The sequence below is a fragment of the Copadichromis virginalis genome, linkage group LG10 (genome assembly GCF_057382275.1).
Source record: "Copadichromis virginalis isolate Kocher_CV1m ecotype Utaka linkage group LG10, C_Virginalis_male_GT1.1, whole genome shotgun sequence".
Lineage (NCBI taxonomy): Eukaryota > Metazoa > Chordata > Actinopteri > Cichliformes > Cichlidae > Copadichromis > Copadichromis virginalis.
The window spans coordinates 9,339,479-9,360,396 of NC_140627.1; the positions used below are offsets into that span (position 1 = coordinate 9,339,479).

At 37.8% G+C, this 20,918-nt stretch overlaps 1 protein-coding gene across 1 annotated transcript in view; it reads right to left on the bottom strand.

The window, feature by feature from the left end:
* Positions 1 to 5,892: 5,892 nt before the first annotated feature.
* Positions 5,893 to 20,918, bottom strand: part of ar (androgen receptor) — a 30,344-nt gene continuing 15,318 nt past the window's right edge. Inside the window, exons 4-8 of the mRNA XM_085469711.1 lie at positions 16,350 to 16,622; positions 11,029 to 11,173; positions 7,406 to 7,536; positions 7,147 to 7,298; positions 5,893 to 6,646 (exon numbers count right to left, since the gene is read on the bottom strand). Of these exons, the coding sequence (XP_085325837.1) occupies positions 6,488 to 6,646; positions 7,147 to 7,298; positions 7,406 to 7,536; positions 11,029 to 11,173; positions 16,350 to 16,622 (860 nt within the window). The 3' untranslated portion in view covers positions 5,893 to 6,487. The remainder of the gene's footprint in view (positions 6,647 to 7,146; positions 7,299 to 7,405; positions 7,537 to 11,028; positions 11,174 to 16,349; positions 16,623 to 20,918) is intronic.

Below are 20,918 nucleotides of genomic sequence, written 5' to 3' on the forward strand. Positions count from 1 at the left end.
AAGTCAACACAACAGAACTGTTGTTGTGTAGCTTGAATGTTTAGATGTGTTTGAAGCCTGGGCTTTTGACTTCACTGGAAGTGTAAATGTACTTGCTTATAACTTAAAACCATGTTTAATATGAGCATCCACTATTATAACAGTATGTGTATATATGTAGTACAGTATGTAGTATATGTACAAAAACACAGCAACAAGCAAAATAGGTTCTTAGTCTTTTAGGAGAGACTTAGTAAAGTCATATAATTGTTTGTCTAGACTTTGATAGAATAAAATGTTCGAAATTTCTGCCTTTACACCAACAACACTAACATTCAGAGCAAATCACAGACGGAAAATAAAATGAAAGGTGAATAGAATGAATATTAGCAACTTGTTCAACCATCAGAAGCTATCTCTGTGTATGCTTAGAACCCCCACCAACCCACCCACACACACTCAAAAGCTAAATTTTCTTTTTAAAGAAGTGAAAAGTTCTTTAAATGCTCAATTAAAATACATATTCAGTAGCAATAAAGTGGGCCCCAATCCTCAGCCCATATAAAATGTTGGTGAAGCATCTCCCCTTGTGGCGCTGAATTCCTAAAGTGACCACACAGCGCTATCTGACTACTACCATTATCTTTTTTTGTAAACCCCCAACCATCCCCTGAAGAGCATAACTGGTCATGTGGCTCTTCTTCCTGTGGAACTAACAAATTCTGGGAATGAAAGAGCACAGTGGGTCTTACCATTATGCACTATGCGGTTATCTGTCAAAGGCACTTTTGCATTGTATTTATGTTGCCGTCCACTCCTCCCTCCGCATTCCAGTGTACACTGCCAGCCATCCCTCCCTACCCCATACCTTGATCCCTCTGCAGTGGATTGGATGGTTGAACTGCATCGAGCATCAATGGAAATTCCCATTCTGATTTCATGCCAATTTATTTAGCCTTGAGCTTCGGTTAATTGCAGCCAAGCGCATGACTCTCAAACGGAGGAGTGCACACAAGAACAAAAGAATGTGTGTTGTGACTGAAAAATCAGCGCTAACGTTTTCCACTCTTGCATTTGGAATTAATTTGTCTGTGTTTTAATGAAGCGCTTATCACTAGATCTGCTCACTGATATCATGGAATTGCATTTAAAGTACATTTAAAGGAGTCTTATGCTTTTAATTATTTTCTGTCTCATATATATGTAGTCATAATGACAAATGTTTATATTAAAAATAACATTATTTAAAAAAAATAATTTCAAATAATAAATAATAATCTTGGGTTTTGCGTAAGTAATCTTGACTCCTTTAAACACCCTGCTTCAGTTTTTTTTTTTTCTACTCTTGTCTCAGTCAGACGCCAACAAGAAGGGATGTCTTAATATTGGCTAAAGGTGGCTCAAAAGGAGGGTAAACTAAAGAACTGCACCAAATCCAACTAACTGATTTCAAAATGATATCTTCTGGATATTATTTTGAATTGTGAACTGTGTTGTGATGTCACTCCAGCATAAATTAAAGGACTACTTGAAAAAAGTTGGATTTTGGCCCAAAAGTCTTTTTCATTTTATTTTGCCCCATTGTCTTTCTTTAATGCAGGTTTTTGTAAGTTTAAAATAGAATTTAAAAAAAGAGTAAAACGTGAACCTTTCTTACCCAAATAGTCATCACAAGCACTTTTATTAAATTATTATTATTTTTTAGTTAAAGACAAATCTGTTTTTGAGTTTCAAGGCTCCAATAGAGCGTAGTAAAAAGACTGAAGAGTTTATTTATTCCAAGAAAACATATACCACTTTCAGAGTCAGAAATATTTTAATTGCCTTTAAAAGATGACACCTTTGAAAAACACACATTTTGAAAAAACAGAGATCACAAAAGATATAAATCATACAATAAACAACTTTGAAAGTCAAGTGTTTGGACACAAAAACAGACATCAAACTGATCAATATATACAGTTACTGTCGCATGTACAAAGAACCCTGTTAATATGCAGTACACTGGGCACATATCAGCTATTTCAGCAAAATACAAACGCCATGACCTTCTTTGAGTACATCAGTATCAAAATTTTACAGACGCATCTATGTCTTATTAATGCACTGTTGTGTTGGCTGTGCCCGCTGTGAAATGTGTAGAAAAGCTAAACCAGCATAAAACAACAATATTTAGAACCACAGTTAATTGAATGAGTTCTTAACTGCTGCAGCAGTCTTACATATGTAATATATTTTTCTGTAGACAACATGCTTACTGAAAATTCAGTTTTCTGAAAGGTGTCTTGTTTGCATCATGACGGAAATTGGTTTCTCTGCAACTTCTAAAGGGCCAAATCACCTTTAGTCTAAACCCATAGCTGTCCACTGTATTCCCTTTCCTCCCCTAGTCACTCCGCATAGCAAGTAGTGTACAAGAAGACAAGTTAAAAAAGCATGAATATGTTTATTTGTGCAGATGAAGTTGGATGCTCTACAGGGTTTCACTATAGCTTAGGAATGAATAGGCTACAAAGGAGCTGTGAAACTGACTGTGACAGACAGTCGATCACTGTGTACTGAACAACAATTACACCACCAACCAATATACGATAAACAGGTAATACACGGATGTCTGTGCGTCACTTTCTGTAAAGCAAAAAGTTATCCATACAACTACACAAACACATAATACATGCATCTACAATCTTCTAATGGAATGTGGACTCGTTAAGTGCTGAGTTATAAAACATTATCAAATGAATGAATTGTCAAAAGGTGCAGAAAAGACCACAGAAGTTACTTTTGCTGTAAGCACAGAGCAGCTTGATTGTGAGAAGGCAGGATGTGCTACAGTTGAGTCTCAATTACATCAATCAGTTGCATCATATAAGCCATGTTGTAGGCACAGAATGCCTTGCGTTTGAACACTTGAACAGACGTCTTTAATGAAATGTAGATGTGTATAATTGCATCCATTTCTGCAAATGAATGCTTTTCAGCTGTGACTGCGATCGGTTATCTTCAAGGCATTCCACAGATTTTTTTCCTTAATTTTAATCTCTGAGGTTTGGCAGTGCCTGTCAAGGATTCTTACATTCCACATCCGAGGGCCTTCCAGTTTTTGTCTTGAAAAAAATTGAATTTTTTTTCTGTCATTTGAAATTTGTTGCTCTGTAAAACATTACTGCTGCAATCTAAGATCTCTGGCACCCCGAATCTAATTCAGTATTTGCCTGTATTTGCTGCCATCCTTTTTTGCTTGCATCCCTACAAGACGTTCAGTCCTTGCTCTAGAAACTGACAGCCACAGCGCGAAGCAGTCAGCACAGTGTTGTCGTGCAGACGAAGTAAGAGCTGTGCATTCTACATGCAGCCCTGTCTGTTACAGCTGATGACATTATGTTAGCTTTCTTCTCATGACTCACTTCGGTCTGTGGCGTGACTGTGCTTTTTGGAAGTCGAATTTCTCAGAGGAACCCACCCGAGGGATTAATAAAGTTCTATCTTATCTTATCTTATCTTACTTCCCAGAGGCTTCTAATTGGTCACATCTTTGTTTTAGCTTTAAAAATAAGAGCGCTTGTAGCCACATTCAACTTTTAAAATAATGTACGTGGCAATGCCAAACATCGGTACTTTTTAAAGGCACTATATTTACACAGTTCTGCATGCACAAAACGAGACAATGTATCTGTTGTAACATTAGTTGCATAATGAATTAATATTTTCATGACCAAATCATATTGTTCCATTTGATAGAAAAGTCACTAAAGAAAAGAGGTTCATTTTACGCTGACTGTGGGTAAGGAAACATCTTAACAGACGGTCTTTTTTTAACTTACAAAAAAGCAAAAACCAAAACAAAGATATCCAGTCTGCATATTTGCTGTTGTAAAGAGCGGTGGGTTCTGCGTGGTGGTCTGCAAGCCAAACAAGGTCAATGTGCTGCTTAAGATGTCTAAATATTAAAGTATTAAAGTACAAAGTGAGCAGATGATGTTTCATTTAAAACGTTTTTTTCATGACTTTGCTGAAATTTCACACTACGCTATGCTTCACAACAATCACAGTACTGAACATGTTCGAGTGCTGGACAATAAAATTCACAGAAGGCTTGAAATGAATGTGAATCTTTCACCTTGTCTTTAACATGTTCTTGTCTCCTTCTGAAAACATACATCACACGTCAGAAACACTTTAACAATGGGTCAAATGAGCAGAATATACAGCTATGAGGGATTGTATTGTGGTGTCAGAGGCTTCAAATAAATCACTACTGTACTGGATTTATAATTTTTGTAATTTGTTTCTTTATACTTATTGAGGCATAACTAGAATATGGACACTTATCTATAAGATTTACACTAATCAGTGCACAAAAAGTGAGATTTTTGTCAGTTCTTGTAGAAGTTTAGGCCTATGACTGTTCACTGGACTGGAATTTAGGCACCAAAGAAAACATCAATGAATCGAGGTAATTGATATGGAATTTGAATTTCCGGCAGTTCGGAAGTCTGCAAGTTCACTGGTCGGCCGTTTTGCCCAGAAAAGACTTTTACATGTTTTAGATTTCCTGAGCCATTAACGATTTAGACAATATATGTCTTTCAAATCGTTTACTGTATGGCACTATGGTCCTTTATGCTACAGTCACTCTAACGAAAACAGTAGCTGGAGACTGCAGCACGGACAAAGATTTTTGCAGCTATGTTCAATGAAATTGTGATCTGGTTGCCTTTGAAATGGTCCCTTCAAATACAGTGACCAAATCCGCGACCGTTCGCAGTCGGTCGCTCTCTTTAAAGTACCTTTGGTGTGACTGCAATAAAACGGCATCAATCTGTTTGTGCTACGGCAATTAACTGCGGCATATCACATAGGGCTGTTCGATATAACGATATATATCGGATGACGATATAAAAATGTCTATGTTTCATTTTACGCTATCGTTTGTTTCGTGGTGTCGCAAAATAAACTGTTTACGGCAATATTTTTTCACCGTTTTGATGGTCACTGCAGTGGCTATATTAAGTTCTCTCTTTCTCTTATATTTTATATAACCACACTACGGACGGACAAGCGCCTGTTTTTGTGCGTTGTGGTGAGCAACAACGACGGTAATACCATCGCGTGTCCGCTTGTTTATGTACCACATAAACCTTTCACAATAAAGCTCAAGATCCTGTTGAGACTTTTCAAAATAAACTGAATCACGTGAAAGAGCAGATTATTTACGGATGAGAAGTAGAAAAGAACCGCCAGGTGCTAAAAAATAAACCTTAGACTCAAACGTTAGAACAGGCTTTTCCCCGCAGCACGCCGTGTAATAAATACTCACAAAGAAAACGGCGGCTGTTATAACTAATGTCTAAAAATGTATCGTTTCATGCATCGGTTAAAACACTCGACTCCAGCTTCCCACAAGTCGAGCTGCCCGAGATTCACAGAATTGACAGAAAATGTTACATTTTTGTGATTTATATCGACAGAATTCTTATATATGAGATTTTGGTCATATCGCACAGCCCTAATATCACATCAATATGTTACCGGGTGTTGCAAATCATTCAAGGGAATTCACATTAAACAGAAATTCACATTATCTACTTACATTCAGACTTCCACTAGAACCTCATTGATAGATTTGAAACAGAAATTCAAAATTCCTCCACAAATAGCAAGCATAAACTGACAAATGGCGACACGCAGGCAGTCGGTCTGCATTTATAAACCAGACCGCAGTTATTTGGAAACATTCACCAGTCTGATAGAGAATGAAGTCAGTAAAAGTCAGACTGCAAGTGTTTAGAGACTGGTTGCCTCTCACTAGGTGTGCAGCTGTTTTGTGATCGCAAAAGTGGTTGTCCAGAGGTTGACACCCTTAACCTCTGGATAGTTGGTTGCCACAACTACTTGCAATCAACTGCTGAATGTGAAAAAAAAAATGTAATCATTGGACAAGTATTAAGTAGCAAAGAGGTTGACGTCCTAATTTTACTACTGTGGCATAAAGGATGTGGGTTTTTTTGTGACTGAGCCATACGGGAATCTCACTTTCACAAATATGAAATGAATAAGTGAACTGCAAGGCAGCAGCTAAAATACTTTGGTAATCCGAATATTATTTACGATTTGTGATTTCTTTGTCCGTTATACATAACGATGTCACAAAGGTTTAGGTGATCATGTTTTACAGACTTAACTGCAAATGTAAAGCTGAATCTCTCCTCCATCAGAAAACACAAACAATCCTCTTATGATCTCATGAACCACAAAGCTGTCATAAAAAGACAGCTCTTCAGGTAAAAGCTTTAATAGTTTTGAAGAAACAATCTCAATTATGGCTAAAAAGGCAAAAACCCCCAACCCCAAACGTAAAACGCCTTGAGCAATAAAAATGTGATTACAAGGCAGGGATAAAAGCAGTCAGATTGAAGATGTGGGGAAACAGTTTAAAGCCTTAGTTAAAGTTTACGGAGGCTGCAAGATGAGTCATTTTCTGATTTTTTTAAAAAAAAATCTCCTTCTACTTATGAAACAAGATTGGTTTAGCCAAACCTGCCAAGATCTTTGGTACATGTACTGAGATTATTTCTCCAATCATCTCTGGAAAGCTGACCTTGGTGTGAAGTGACTGAGCCTGGACAAAAAGGTCAAAGGTAAACTGATGGAGCTTCTTTACGGTCTGAAACAGAGGAGAAAAGAAAAAATCATAATGTGGATGAAATTTACTACAGATAGTATTTGGACAACAGCTTGGGGCACATGAGTCAGACATACACACAGTTAACGCTCTGGCATAAAAATGTGAGGATATGAATCATAGTAAACTCATCCATTAGGCCTTTTCCTGCCTCGAAGACCACTTCTGAGATTTTATACTTCTGAGTAATCAGATTATTTTCCAATACTAGCATGAAGGATGTTTTTTGTTATGGGCTATTAAAGTACTCCGTCCTATGTGATTTAACTGGATGTGTTTCTAACAAATGTTTTAGTGTAATATAATTACAGCTCCTTCTTTACACTGTTTTTCCATTTTTTTTCTCTCAAATTTGCAAAAGTGCATCCATGTTCCATGCATCCACAAGTGAGGCTTTTTAGAAACGTTTACAAAAGTATGAATGTATCTTTTTGGAATAAGGATTTTTGTTTTTAGCCTGAAGAAACATCTCACCAACTCACCATCTGGAGAGAGTCCATGAGTCGTGTGAGCTGGTAGAACCTCTGAGATGTGTTCGTAGTCGTTTGAAAGTTGATGAGGCGGTCGAGTTCGTTGATGTAGGTGAGACGCAATTCGTCAAAGTACTTCTGACTCTTCAGACCCTCAACGGGAACTGGTGAAAATAGAAAGAAAAAAATCATGTTCATTTCTGACTGTACTCACTCCTCTGTATGTCCACTTCTTTATGTTTTCATTTTTGGCACGCAGAAGAGTACTTACTAATGCTAAAGAGGAGCAAGGCCTTCATGCAGAGAAACTCTTCCTGGGTGATCTGCAACATCTCAAACTCCTGAGAGAGATGCCTCATCCGTATGCAGTGCTCGTACATGGTGGAAACGTGCATTCTGTGTCTGCAAACGTTAGAGAAAAAAAAGGTCAGGATGAGGGGATGTAACCTAACGGGAATGTTCAAATCGCAAGAGGTGAAGGAGAAATTGCTTTACACCTTGGACATTTCTCCAGTAATCAGTAACTACTGAAGAGGAAAGAATGTCAGAGGTTAAATCCATTTCCATCCGGCACACTGTCTTTGAATCACATTATAACAATACAGATTTGTGCTGTGTCATCTTTGACATTAGTGCTGAGGACGTTAAAAACACACAAAACTCTTTTACACCAAAATCCAGTCATCCAGCCTAAGCTCAAAGTTCATGATGAGAGCTGATTGGGAATTTAATGTTCGTGCCTGAATGATGGGCAAAGAAGACATTTGTTATCAAACTTTGCCATCTCTTCTAACACGAAATCAATTTGTCACTTATTATGAAGCCGGCAAAAGACAGTTTGGAACATATTCACATTTTTTATTCTGAGAAAATAAAGGTAGAATGAAGCAAATTTTGGGAATTAGAATACAGATGTCAAGGGGGAAAAAAAAACTCAAATTGAAAAAAAAAATGGCATGAGATAGAGAAATGAAATGGAGCTGAATTTCCACCTTCTCACAAGAAATAAATGCAGAGTTTCCAATATGTGCCGGTATATATGAATAATAGTCACCAGGAAGCGTATAATCCAATTATATTGGACTTTCTGGAAAAGCTAACGATGAGTTATGAGCCAAGGTAAAAATAAATTGTAGGTTAGAGCAAGTTTTTTCCCCAGATTCATGATGATAGTCTGGATACTGAAAAGAAAATGACTGCTCTTTAATTCTATCTCGATAGCATCGCAGTTGATAGGCTGTCTCATGTTGAAGTGGTAATGCTGTTTTATTATATCCATGAAATTAAGCCTGATAAATGTACATCTGATGTGACTGTGGTGTCTTAATTCTCCAATTATGTTGACTGTAATAGGGTTTTTACCCTCTCTAAAGGACAGCCTGCTCGGCAGGAGTAGGAGTGGTAAGCGGCTAATTTCAAAGGTAACAAGGAGTACTTGAGTGCAGTAACACTGCTGCTCACATTTCTTTCACTTAGTTTAAATTATCCACATTTCTGACTTTTATGGTTTCCACCAGCCCCAAATCTGTCCTTAAAAGTTGAGCTCCTGGTTCACCACACCTTGAAAAACAACTGACAAAGTGGTCACAATCACGTTTCCGTGACTTAGCAGGATTTGAATTTTGGACGTAGATGGCTGTACTTTTTGAAAAGTCACATTAGTTCTGGATGCTGTTGAATGTTGCTTTGATTTATATTTTATTACCCCCAAATAATACCTGTCTGTGTAGCTACTTCACAGGCATTCAGCTCATTTAATCCAGTCATTTGATCCAGTTTTTGGCAATGCTTTTCCATTCTTTAATCCGTGCACTCTTTTATACTTAAAAGTACATATGTCTTTTTTTATTTTAGGAAAGAGCTAAACTTATTTGAGGTTATTACAATTAAAACATTTCTTTTTTAAGGGTCATGATCTCATCCTCTTCCAACTCTATCAAACTTCCAATCCTTGGAGTAACCCTTTAATAGAACTTACCTAGAGTACTATCTTTTCAACATTTCATACTTTAAAAAAAAAGAGGTTGTGTTCAAGAAGATGCTGCCTTTACCTACAATTTTAACAATTTTAAATATGAACCTACTAAGTGAAAATGCCAGTCATTTAGCCTTTTAAAAACTGTTCATACTCACAAGTATTTTCAGTCACTATGGAAACTTGATACAGTAAAATATCCTCATCATTTATGAGCATAAAACCTGATTTTGGTATTGTATTCTTGCATCACATTAAGTTAACATTTTTCAAATTTACATCCACTGGCTACTTTATTAGGTGCACCTCACTGGTGTCAGGTTAGGGCCCTTTTGCCTTCAGAACTATTAATTCTTCATGGTAAGGTGCTGGAAACATTCCTTGGATATTTTGGTCCACATTAACCTGGTAGCATCACGCAGCTGCTGCAGATACTTCGGTTGCACACCCATGATACAAATCTCATACAAATCTCCTGTTTCACCATATCTCATATTAGTTCTACTGTATTGAGATCTGGTGATTGTGGTGGCCATTTGAGCACAGCAAACGTCTTATCATGTTCAAGAAATCAGCGTGAGATGATCAGAGGTTTGTGACATGGTGCGATAAAAAGCAGCCATCAGCCATCACCAACACTAGGCTGCAATGTTTGAGGCAGGATTGATCCATGCTTTCATGCTGTTTACACCAAATTCTGATCCTACCATCCAAATGTTACAGCAGATATCGAGACTCATCAGACCACACAGCATTATTCCAGTTATCCGTTGTCCAATTTTGGTGAGTCCATGCAAATTTCAGCCTCAGTTTCTTGTACTTAGCTGAAAGGAGTGGCACTCAGGTATCCAGTGCTCATCTGAACACACAATATGTCCAACTTGGGCTAGATAGATGTATTGTGTGTTTAGAAATACTCTTCTGTATACCTTGGTTCTAACAAGTGGTTATGAATGATTTTCTCTTCTTATAAGCTTAAAGCAGTCTGAGTCATTTTACATTCTGACCTCTGACATCAACATTCACCCAGAATAGCCACTCACTGGATATTTCACGTTTTCTGAACTCAGTAAATCCTATTGTAGAGATGGCTGTGCAGGAAAATCTCAGTAGATCAGCAGTTTTTGAAACACTTCAAAAAACACGCCAATTTAAAGTTACTTAAATCATCTTTCTTCCCCTTTCTAAAGCTCAAAATCTGGCAGATTGTCTTAGCTGTAATTGTAACACATAAACGTAATGAGTTGTTGAAACTGAACAGGTATACTGTGCATAATAAAGTGGCTGGTGTATGCAGATTGCACATTTCTTTCAGGCTGTAACAAATTTGCACTGGTGCTGCACATATGTTTAAAACTACTGTGTAAAAGGATCCTGTACATCACCTGCTTACACTGTTTGAACCAGACAACAACTGATATGTGTTATCTACTCCCAGCAGACTGTGTCAGTCAGCATTTGATGGAGCTAAATAAGAATTCATTTCTTGTAAACATTAGTATTCCCCACTAACTCTCACACAGACATCACCATTGTTGTTGCCGTCTGAAATATTCAGATCGGATTCATCTGCACTCTGCGGTGTTACGAGAGTCTGAATGCTAAAAAATTTTCCTTACTTTAATTTCACAGCAACAAAAGAACACCTAAGGAGAAAATTGGATGAACACACTCTTTTAAAAAGCCTGAAACTATTTATGCTTTACATTTTTAACTCTGGATATGTTTTTCTGTTTGTCTGTGAACGGGAAAGAAAATGAAAGGAAGAAGGGAAGATAAAGTGATGAAGGCAAATGAGAGCAGCTGCTTGCTCGCTGGTGGTGATCTCTAAATATAATGAGGAGCGCAGCATGTCAGTGACCCACTAATGGAATCCTTTCAGAGGATTATTGAATTCTAGAATTCAGAGCTGGACATACTCATTGAACACAAGGTCTGGGGCAAAGTATAGCATCCTGCCACTGGCATTCTTATAGGACCTCCATCCCAAGGCACACACCATCACCCCCATCCATGACTGCTGAATGATAGTCATCTGGTCATCCACATGGAGATTTCTGAAACCTGGGGACATACACACACACAATCACAATCAAAAATGAAATAATCTAATCTCTATCAAAGCACTTATTGTATGATTACGTGAGTTTGAAGATTGTGCCAGGGCTCAGCATTTTTATATACACTTTTTTAAATTATTTTTTAGGGAAACTTTCAGACTTTATTTCATCAGGTAGTAGAGAACAAACTGAAGAGCAGAGAAAGAGCAAAGGGAGTGACATGAAGGGAACTGTTCAAATGGGCAGAAACCGGCAGCCTTTCACTTGTTCGACCAATTGAGCTATAGAGTTGCCATAGCCACAGCTTTATGTGACTGTTCTAGTGACCGCCTTGGGTTGAAAAACAAGACTTAAAAGAGGATGAACAATGAAACGAGCAAAAGAAATGATTCTGTACAAGTAATTTCCTACCATATAGGACTTGTACATCTTAATTAGGTAAAATCACATCCAACCTCAGGCCCTCCAAGGTTTGGAGGCCTATCTCCACCCACCACCACTTCCCCTGCCGGTGGCGGACTCCCTCAGGTGTCGGTGTGTTGGTGGTTCTTTGTGTCTGGGGGTGGGCGTCCGGGTACACACCGGCTCACTCCTTGGCGGCCGCTTGTCGGGGCCTGGGGCCTGGGGCTCGCTCGGGCCCCTTTGGAGGTGGGGTGCCCCCGGCCTCTCGGCCTAGGGCTCGGTCACTCAGGCGCAGCTGGGGGCCGGCGGAGCTCACGGGCGCGTCACTGCAACTCCCCCTGACTTCTGCTCCGCGGCTGCTGGGCGAGCCCTCATCTGGGACTCTCCTCAGCTCTTACTGGGACAGTGGCGCGGCTGCCCCTCTGTTGGTCTTCCATGGTCTCTTGTGTTCTGGGGGCCTCTGGATGTCTGGAGTTTTGATCTCCTCCATACCCGCTTCACACCCTGGAGGACGGGGCTGTGGCCCCCCCACACTCCCTAGCAGATCATTACATGGAGAAACCTTTGGAATGCAAGCATGCTGATCCACACAGGTATGCACACATGGGTATTCACAGACGCGGACTAAAGCTTTCTTGGCTGCTGCCTCAAAGCACACTGTGCGCTGTCTATCTTGCGTGCTGCACAATATCGTTTATTACTTAGTAAATACTGATATCTATGACTAGCTAGTTTATTGTGATGGTGCTTTGTTTTCTCTATTATTATGTTGCTCTTTGTTGTTTGCTGTCTCCTCTGTTTGTTTTTGTTTGTTTGTTTTTTTTCTCCATACAGGTGACCCAGGAGTTTTTTTTTTTTTTTTGTCTCTCTTCCCCCCCCTTCTCACCGTCTCTTCTCCCCTTTGGTTTTCTTTCTTTCTCTCCCCCTCTCTCTCTCATTCATTCCCCCTGTCCTATTTATTAAAAAAAAAAAAAAAAAAAAAAAAGACAAAGGATGAACTGAAGCTCTGCCATCACGTAATGTCGCATACTGCTGTTTCTGATGTCATTTAGGGAAAAAAAAAAAAAAAAAAAAAAAAAAAAAATCACATCCAATTTTGATATTGTTATGGTTTAAAGTTAGAGGAGTAAGCAATCTGACTGACACACGTCCCAGAAAACAGAGTTTAGTCCATTGCTGTTTGGTAATCTTCACCGCTGCTAAACTGACTAAATGAGCTGGACTTCGAGAGTATGTCAGTGTTGTCATTTTTATCTGGCAAATTATATGACTTTGCTATGACGTACAGACCCGTTGACCAATAAGTTTTGTTAGTTTTTGTCAACTACCTTTTTTTTCTTCAGAAAATAAGACAACAACTAAATAAAAAAATAATAAAAAATAATCCGCGAGGACAAAAACTATGATGCAATGTAAATACGTGTCAATACGTAAAAACGAGGTGAAAATATTCTGGAAGGAGACGAGATCCATTCAGAAGTAATCGCTCATGTAGCTCCCATACTTCCTATTTGTTTCCTGTCAAAATGTGACAAAATATATCAATTGTAGCAGCCCTTGGGATCAAGAACGCCATTTATTTCCTCAGCACACACGGCTCATTCTCTGGACATCATTGAGCACCGTGAAAACTCAGTCCTCTTGCCAAGGGTGCAAACTCCTGTGAACACTTAAACAGTTGGCCCGTTTCTCATGGGGTGCTGCTAGCTTGAGTGACACACATGTCTAAGGTAGACTTTATATAGCTTTTTGCTGTGCACGACCGACTGCTCTATACAGGTCGTGCCTCTGAGCGCATCCGTCATTAATGCTACTGCGCATAAAGTTCTGACAACCCCAGTAATGATGATTTATAGTACAGACCAGCAGTTCATGACATCAATGAAGAAGGAAAGAGTAGACATATGGACACATTTGACATTTGATGTCAGGTAAAAGAAGATGCTTTGTATTTCGTGTGGAGCAACTCCGAACCAACTTTAGGTTGGAGGTTCTATGATCTTATGATATTTAGTCGACTAAAACTAAAAGCATTTATCTGCTTAAATAACTAAATAAAAATTTGCTCTCAAAATTAACTCTGACCTCCATAAAGTTTTCATATCAGTTTTGGCTAGCAAGACCCCTCCCTCTTGTCCAAACGGGGAGGCTTCAGAATTCAGAGAGCAGTAGGTGATGTCATGATTGCTACATCTGTCTTTTATACTAAGTCATTGATAATGACACAGGACATGCTGATTCTTTATAATCTTTTAAAATACTGGATACGCATGTGGCTGGGAATTAGAATGGGAGAGAAAAGAAGGTCAGTAGATCGATGCCCACAACCAAGGTTATTATAGTAAACTAAACTACTACTAACTCAAATTAGATGTGAAAAAACTTTTTGTTAACAACAATAAAAACTAGGCTTTTAAACTTAAATGATTTAGTGAACCTGGAATATTATTTACTGATTTTCCTAAATCTTGCTTCTGACACGTTCTCCATTCAATAGAGACAAGAAAATCCACTCTGGAAACTAACTGAAACTAAGTCTCTCTAAAACCTCAGAACAACCTTTGTCCAGGACAAATGCAGACAGTTTGAACTTAAAACAGTAATAGAAATGGTGGAGAAATGGGAGAAAGAGGAGAAAAGAAATTAGTGAACCGTTAGTGAATACCCTCCCTCTTGTCTCTCCAGCTGCTCAGAATGGAAGGCATCCAGCCCTCTCCAAGGACAGAATGGGGGAAATAAAAAACATGAATGAATGAATGGGTGAAAGAATGAATAGGCTGTGGCTAGGGACTTCCCCAGCAACAAATCTTAAAGTCTATCAAAATTCCCCCCAAACACCAATCAACAAACTTTTGTGTTGTCTTTGATTCATAATTAAGTATAACGTGTCACCAAATCTATTTTTAATCTGATGCAAAAATAAATAAAATAAAAAATAAAAACACTTGGCTGTGTGGCTGGAGTACACAACTTTAATTCAGCGATCAGAAACTAAAACATTTCTGCTTGGTCAAGTGACATCTGTTTGAAAACTCTCTGTGAGTGTAGACTATAGAACCAGAGAGTGAGGAACAAATTGTGCCTGTTTTGAACTTGAATGTTATTTGTCTGTGCCAATAATTGTGTTTGTATAGATTGCAAAATGCTCATGCTTGTTCTGAACGTCACCAGACTATTTGCGTGATTCGCTTGCCATACCTGCACCAGAACTGCCTCTCGGGTCATCTGGCACATGGCCTGATGTTCCAAAGAGCAGGTCAAAAACCTTTAGTGAGGCAGCTTTTAGATTTTATGCTTCACACCAGTGGGACAGCCTGCCCATGAGGTCTGAAATTATCAAATGCATTTTCCAATTCTTTTCATTCCAATCAATCCAGCTTTTTTATTAGAATGTCTAGTTTCTTAATTATTCTTTTAAAATCTTTTTTCACGTACTGGTTTTGAGATCTCATTATCAGTTTGTTAGTCTTCTGTATAACATTTTGAATGTCATCAGTACCTGAATGAGAAGTCATATGGTAACTACTGCAGAATGGTGCACACACAAGAGCATCTATCTAACAACCTACAGGCAAAACTACTAAATCTTCACATAGCTGCAAAATCTCAGTCATTAAACAATGTCTGCTGCACATGTTTGAATTTCCTCATTGTTGTGTTTTAATATGGGGCAAATTATTAAAACAACCTTTTTCAAACATTTTATTATGGGTAGGAGGAGAAGAATAGTTTTCTGTGACTGGAAAATAACTGATTTCTTTTTCCATTTAGGTTTTTTTTTTTGGTGGGATGAATCATCAAGCTCTACCACCACAGTCCGTCTGGGTTTTGTGTCCAGGTGTATGAGCACAGTGACACCTCTTTTCTCCTGTTACATTTTTCCTATCAGACAAAAGAAAAAAGGCCACAGGTTGCAGCTCAAAAATCTATCACTAGAGCTGTTCCGCTTCATTGTCTTACAGGTTGGATGGTTCTTACGAGACCGAATCATATTTAGAATTTGAAGAAAAAAGAATAATTTATCTTCGCGTGTTTTTTCTCTCTCATCTTAACAACTGATCAAATAATACTTGTATGTGATGAGAGGCTTGTAGTTACAAAGCCATAGTAATCTTCACCTCACTCTTCAGTTCCTCTGAGCTCTTTGGAGCATTTTGGCATTCTTTCGCTCATTGTATTGGTTTCATTCACTCTCTTTGCTCTCATCAGCAGGCAGCTGTTTTTTAGTGAAAAAGCTCTCATAAACCCACAGAACCTTACATTGCCAGCACCAAATCACATACAGACAGTGACGAGCCAGTTTCATGCTGGTTAATGATAGTGAAACAAAATCACCAGCCAATTACTCAAAGGTGCGAAGTCCAGGTTTTGTGTTTGGGCAATAACTTTTTGGATAGTTAAGTTTGCGTAAGCACAAAAGTTCAATTTACATTATGAAGCTGTTTCTGTGACATACAGTTGGATGAACACAGTGAAAGAGAGTGGCTAGACAGTTTTGTCAGGAGTTTGTAGAGGCCATAACAAAGCTGAGAGCAGATGTACATGTATTTCTTAAACACAATTACTAATGCTGCTCTGTGCCTGCCGATTGCTTAAACGAGTAACAGTTTTAACTTTTAATTTAAAAGTGGCAGCCTCTGTTCGAGACTGGGCAAAGACACAAAGACAGGCTATCCGGTGTACTAATCTCTTAAAGATCAAACTGGATCCATCTGCTAATGATAACTCAAAAGCAAAAAAAGATAATCTTATCACCTCTGCTGCAACCACTGTCCTACCTGGCAATCCTTTTGCCCATTTGACCACTTTGACAAGTTGTCTCTCTCCCAGTTCGTTGAGGCTGGTGAGCAGGGTGGCAGCGGAGTCCGGCTGGCCATAGTCATGGCCTGCATTCACAACCTCTGGCTCAATGGACTCCAGGATGTTGAGGAAGACCAGGTGGGAGTTCAGTTGCACACCAGATTTAGGAGAGACATGTGGATCCACTGGATCCTGAGCACCATGCTCTTCTTCTGGGCTTTTTTGTTGTCCAATCTTCTTCAGCTTACGTGCTATAAACAAAAAAATGATTTCATGTCTGTAAAGGTAACAGTTCTCATCAAGTTCAGGTTTGACAGATTTTTTTAAGTTATCAATCCAAATCTACATCTGGACCAATACAAGGAGAAGGTTTCTTCTTATCCTGTAGCAGCCATTCTGCCTAAATGATATATGCAGAATAAAATTGTGTTATTATTAACAGCAGCTGGCTGATGCCATAAAAAAATTTCAGTTATCATTCTGATAGCTTGATTTCAATGAAAATTAATCAAATCAATCCATTACATCCCCACACGCCATCTGGAACATATGGCTCTTTTTTATATGTAATATTATAGGAAACCAGAAAAAAAGCATTAACAGACCATACAAGTACTGCTGAAATACTGCATTCCTCTTTCCAAATAATATGTCATAAATGCCCCATACTGCAACTGTGGACCGTGAACTATTTTAAAAGAAATATTAAATTTGTCTCAATAATACTCAATACTGTGCTACTAATAGACTAGAATATTGATCCATATTTGATTTGAAAGAGGACTCACTGAACAGATGAGCCTCGTCTGATAGAAAGCCTACTGTCATCATGTGCGAGTCCTTACTGGTAATGCGGACATGAAAATATTCTTTTTCTTTTTGCCTTTGCAGAGTCCTAAAATATTTCCTTTAACTATACAGTTCAGTAAATTGTGCATTTCTACCTTACAATTGTGTTTCTTTGTGCAATGTATGTATCTTAAGAAGTCAAAGACAACAAAAGCAAAACCAACAAATACTGTATGTTAAAGTAAACATACTGGTTTCCCATCTTGAGCTTAACAAAGCTGTAATTCCTTCCTCCACAAATGCTGAAAATCCTGCAGCAGCTGCTCCATATGGCAACCTGCACTTACAAACCAAATTAGAGCAGGAGAAGCTGCCAAATACATTTAGCTCTTTAGCAGTCAGATTTAAGATCACCTATAATTTTTTTCCTAGAACAGTTATATGAACGGTTAAGCTTCGGCTCAGCCTGTCATTTGGGAATGTCAGCCCTGCTGAAGAGCAAGTGACAGGAAAATACAAATGGCAACAATGTGATGAGTGTACTGAAGAACACACACTTGTGTGCTCTGGCGATTTTTGAAGTGCAACAGGATCTTTTGTACAGGCGTAATTTTACAATGTATTTCTCTGACAATTAATCTGTTGTAGTGTCTGGGGGAAACAAAAAAGACAAGAAGATGGAGAATCAGACTATGAGGAACATATTAAATTTTTAATCTGTTTTATCAAAGCTGAGTGACAGTAAAAAAGTAACTGTTAATTGTCGTGCAATTGCCTCTTGCAGCTTCTGTGTGTAAAGAATGTCTAATTAAAACTGCAGCCTGGCTCTTCAGTTTGATAAATATTGAGCTGCCAGTTATAGACACGACTTAAGTCTCTCTCAGGAGTGGCAGAGCTGAAAGAAAATTGCAGATTATATAAGATGGATAATTTGTAAGTCTCACATTTCCACTCCTGATCCAATAACAAATATTTCAAGTAAAAATGGTTTATTAAAATTTTTTCCTTTGGATTCTCAACTGGTGACACAGGCAGGCATCTGATCTTTGCAGAGAACAATGTAAATGGTTGGGTCGAGCCAACGTGACACTCTCCATACTTGAGTTGAAGCCAATATAAAGAGACAGAGACACCCAATGGGTGGATTCAGGCTTTGTTACGCTCAAAGACTTGGTCTAGGAACAATAAATATGTCAAATCAGTGACAACCACCTGCATTAACTTGCATACGTTGCATACGCTTTGGCATCCGTGTCAATATTTCCAGCTCAAAGTGGCAGTAAATAAGCTGCTCCCTTATCCAGAACAAACCCATTTTCTCTCATATCAAATTCCACAGGCGAACTTTACCACTCTTTTTTTGCCAGGTCGATTAGTTGCTTTTGATAGTATCTGCATCACAATCACAATATTTATAGAATTCTATTTTTGGATAACTTCATCTCATGTGTAATGTCTTGCATTCTAAGTTTTGTCATTAGTTGTAAATTTTGTTTCTGAAATTATGAAAGTGTGATAGGATGGCAAAACTGAACATTAAACCAAGTCACAAAGCGTCACGTGCCAGAGAAATGCTCACATTTCTATATAAACATAAGAACTGTAAATTCAACATGCAAGTTCTTTACATTGTATACCATAATAATATATGGTAATGAAATCACCAGGACAACAATATAATATTTTGATCAGAATCATATATATTGTCCATCCATCCACACGGCATTTGAGTTCTGTTTTGGGAAAAATGCAGCTTAAACTCAGTTGAATGGAATAACATAATTCATTCAAATAATTTATTCAAAAAACAGTGAGGGAAATACGCTCAGGATAAATGTACGTATTACAATCAGGTTAAGTTATTTTTAGCTCGTAAGTGTGTAAATACCTTGAAATTTTACATTGCTGTGATGTGACGAATCTAGATTAATAAAACATTTAAAAACAGTTCTTAGTCAGCTTTTTGGAGATAAATATATTTTTTAATTGTTTCTGTAAGAATAAAAACTTATTAAACCTTTACTAGTTCTTCCTATTTTATCTTTGTATTACTTTAAATACCAGCAAACTGTAAATAGATATGAAGTTAACTCTGAACCATGAAATAATCTAATTAATCTTTCATGCAATTTATTTTGTTTTTTCAGAGAGAAAAAATCACAATGGAATGTAGAATTCTCAAAGACTCACAAAAACACATGTATCAGGTTTGATATGCTTAGCTTTGAAGCGTTAAAACAATGAATCAACGCTGGGACAATGTAAAACTTTCTGTTCAGTGATCATTCTGGACTTCACACCGCAGCGTGTTTACTTGGAAACACAGATTTAGTGTCCCTGTCAAAATGTCAAGTAAGTGCATGAAATGTAAATCCTTCTGAAAAGAAGTGTTCATTATCTCCTCTTAATTACTACTGTTCTGTTTTTTGTATAGTATTTTATGCATTTGTACACACGATATCGTGTGTGATGCAGCTGATTTGAAAAAAAGAGAAAAAAAACTATTTGACTGCACAGAAAACATTAAAACTAAATAAAGAAATAGCAGAGAAAGCTCAGAGGTTAACGAAGAGAAATTATTATTCAGTTTATTTTGCCTGTTTTTGTCTCTTCGTCCTGGTAAGACATGTTGTAATGCCCTCCTTTCATGTTATTTACTAACCAGTTTTGGTTGGTAAGTCTGTTATTTCAGTTAAATCATTTTGAGAGTTTTCTGATTGGCTGTTAAGCACCAAGAGAGAAACTGTAACTGCTTACAACTGTCATTAAGTGTTTTAATTACTGTTTTAAAATGGGGTTTTTTGTGTGTTTTTCTGAAAAGACTGCACTAAACAAACAGAATAACAACATAAAAATTAGTTCTATATCTAATGAGCACTTGGATTTTTTCTTTGAAGAGAAAATGGTGAGATATTATATAGCATTTTAGTAAATTAAATCTAATTAAATAAGTAAATGAACTTTAGTTATTTATGATTTTTGTCTTGCTATTGCTGCCAGTATAAAGGGATTAGTTAAATCAGTATTTGTCAAAAGCATCTTGGCAGTCACACAAAGGTTGTTCTGAGGTTTTAGAGAGACTAAATGACTCCAGTTCTTTAACAGTACAGGTGCTGTATGAATTTGAACAAATTGGTGTTTTTAATATTGGTGAAATCAAGATCTTTGTTAATTATTAGATAACACCAAAAAAGTTTGGGACGATGTATAAAATCTAAATGAAAACAGAATCGCTGAAAACCCATATTTTAATCACATGAGAACTTGAAAATTATCACATTTTTAAACCAACTAAGTGTACCACGTTAATGGCTGTGTTTTTACCACAGTGTAGTATTCCTTCTTCTTTCAACAACAGTCTGTATTTGCCTGGAGACCAGATCCTGGACTTTGGAGAGGAACATTGTCCCATCTTTGTGCGATATAAGAGTCTAGCTGGGCAACAGTCCTGGGTATTCACTGTCACATTTTTGTTTCATGACGCTATTTTAATAGCTGCAGCAAGTGATTTAGTATTATCTTGCTGAAATATGCCAAGCCACGCCTGAAAAAGTTGTCTGGATAGGAGTATATGTTGCTCTAAAACCTGTATATACTTTTCAGCATTGGTGCCTGTCCAGATGTGTAAGAAGTCCAAAGGCACTCAAACATGCCCATACTGTCAGAGATGCAGCGAGTCCCTTTCCTCTTTAGCTCAGAGGTTTACATGTTTTCCAAAAAGTTTTTTGGGGTTTTTTGAGATAATGTCCGTGACAAAA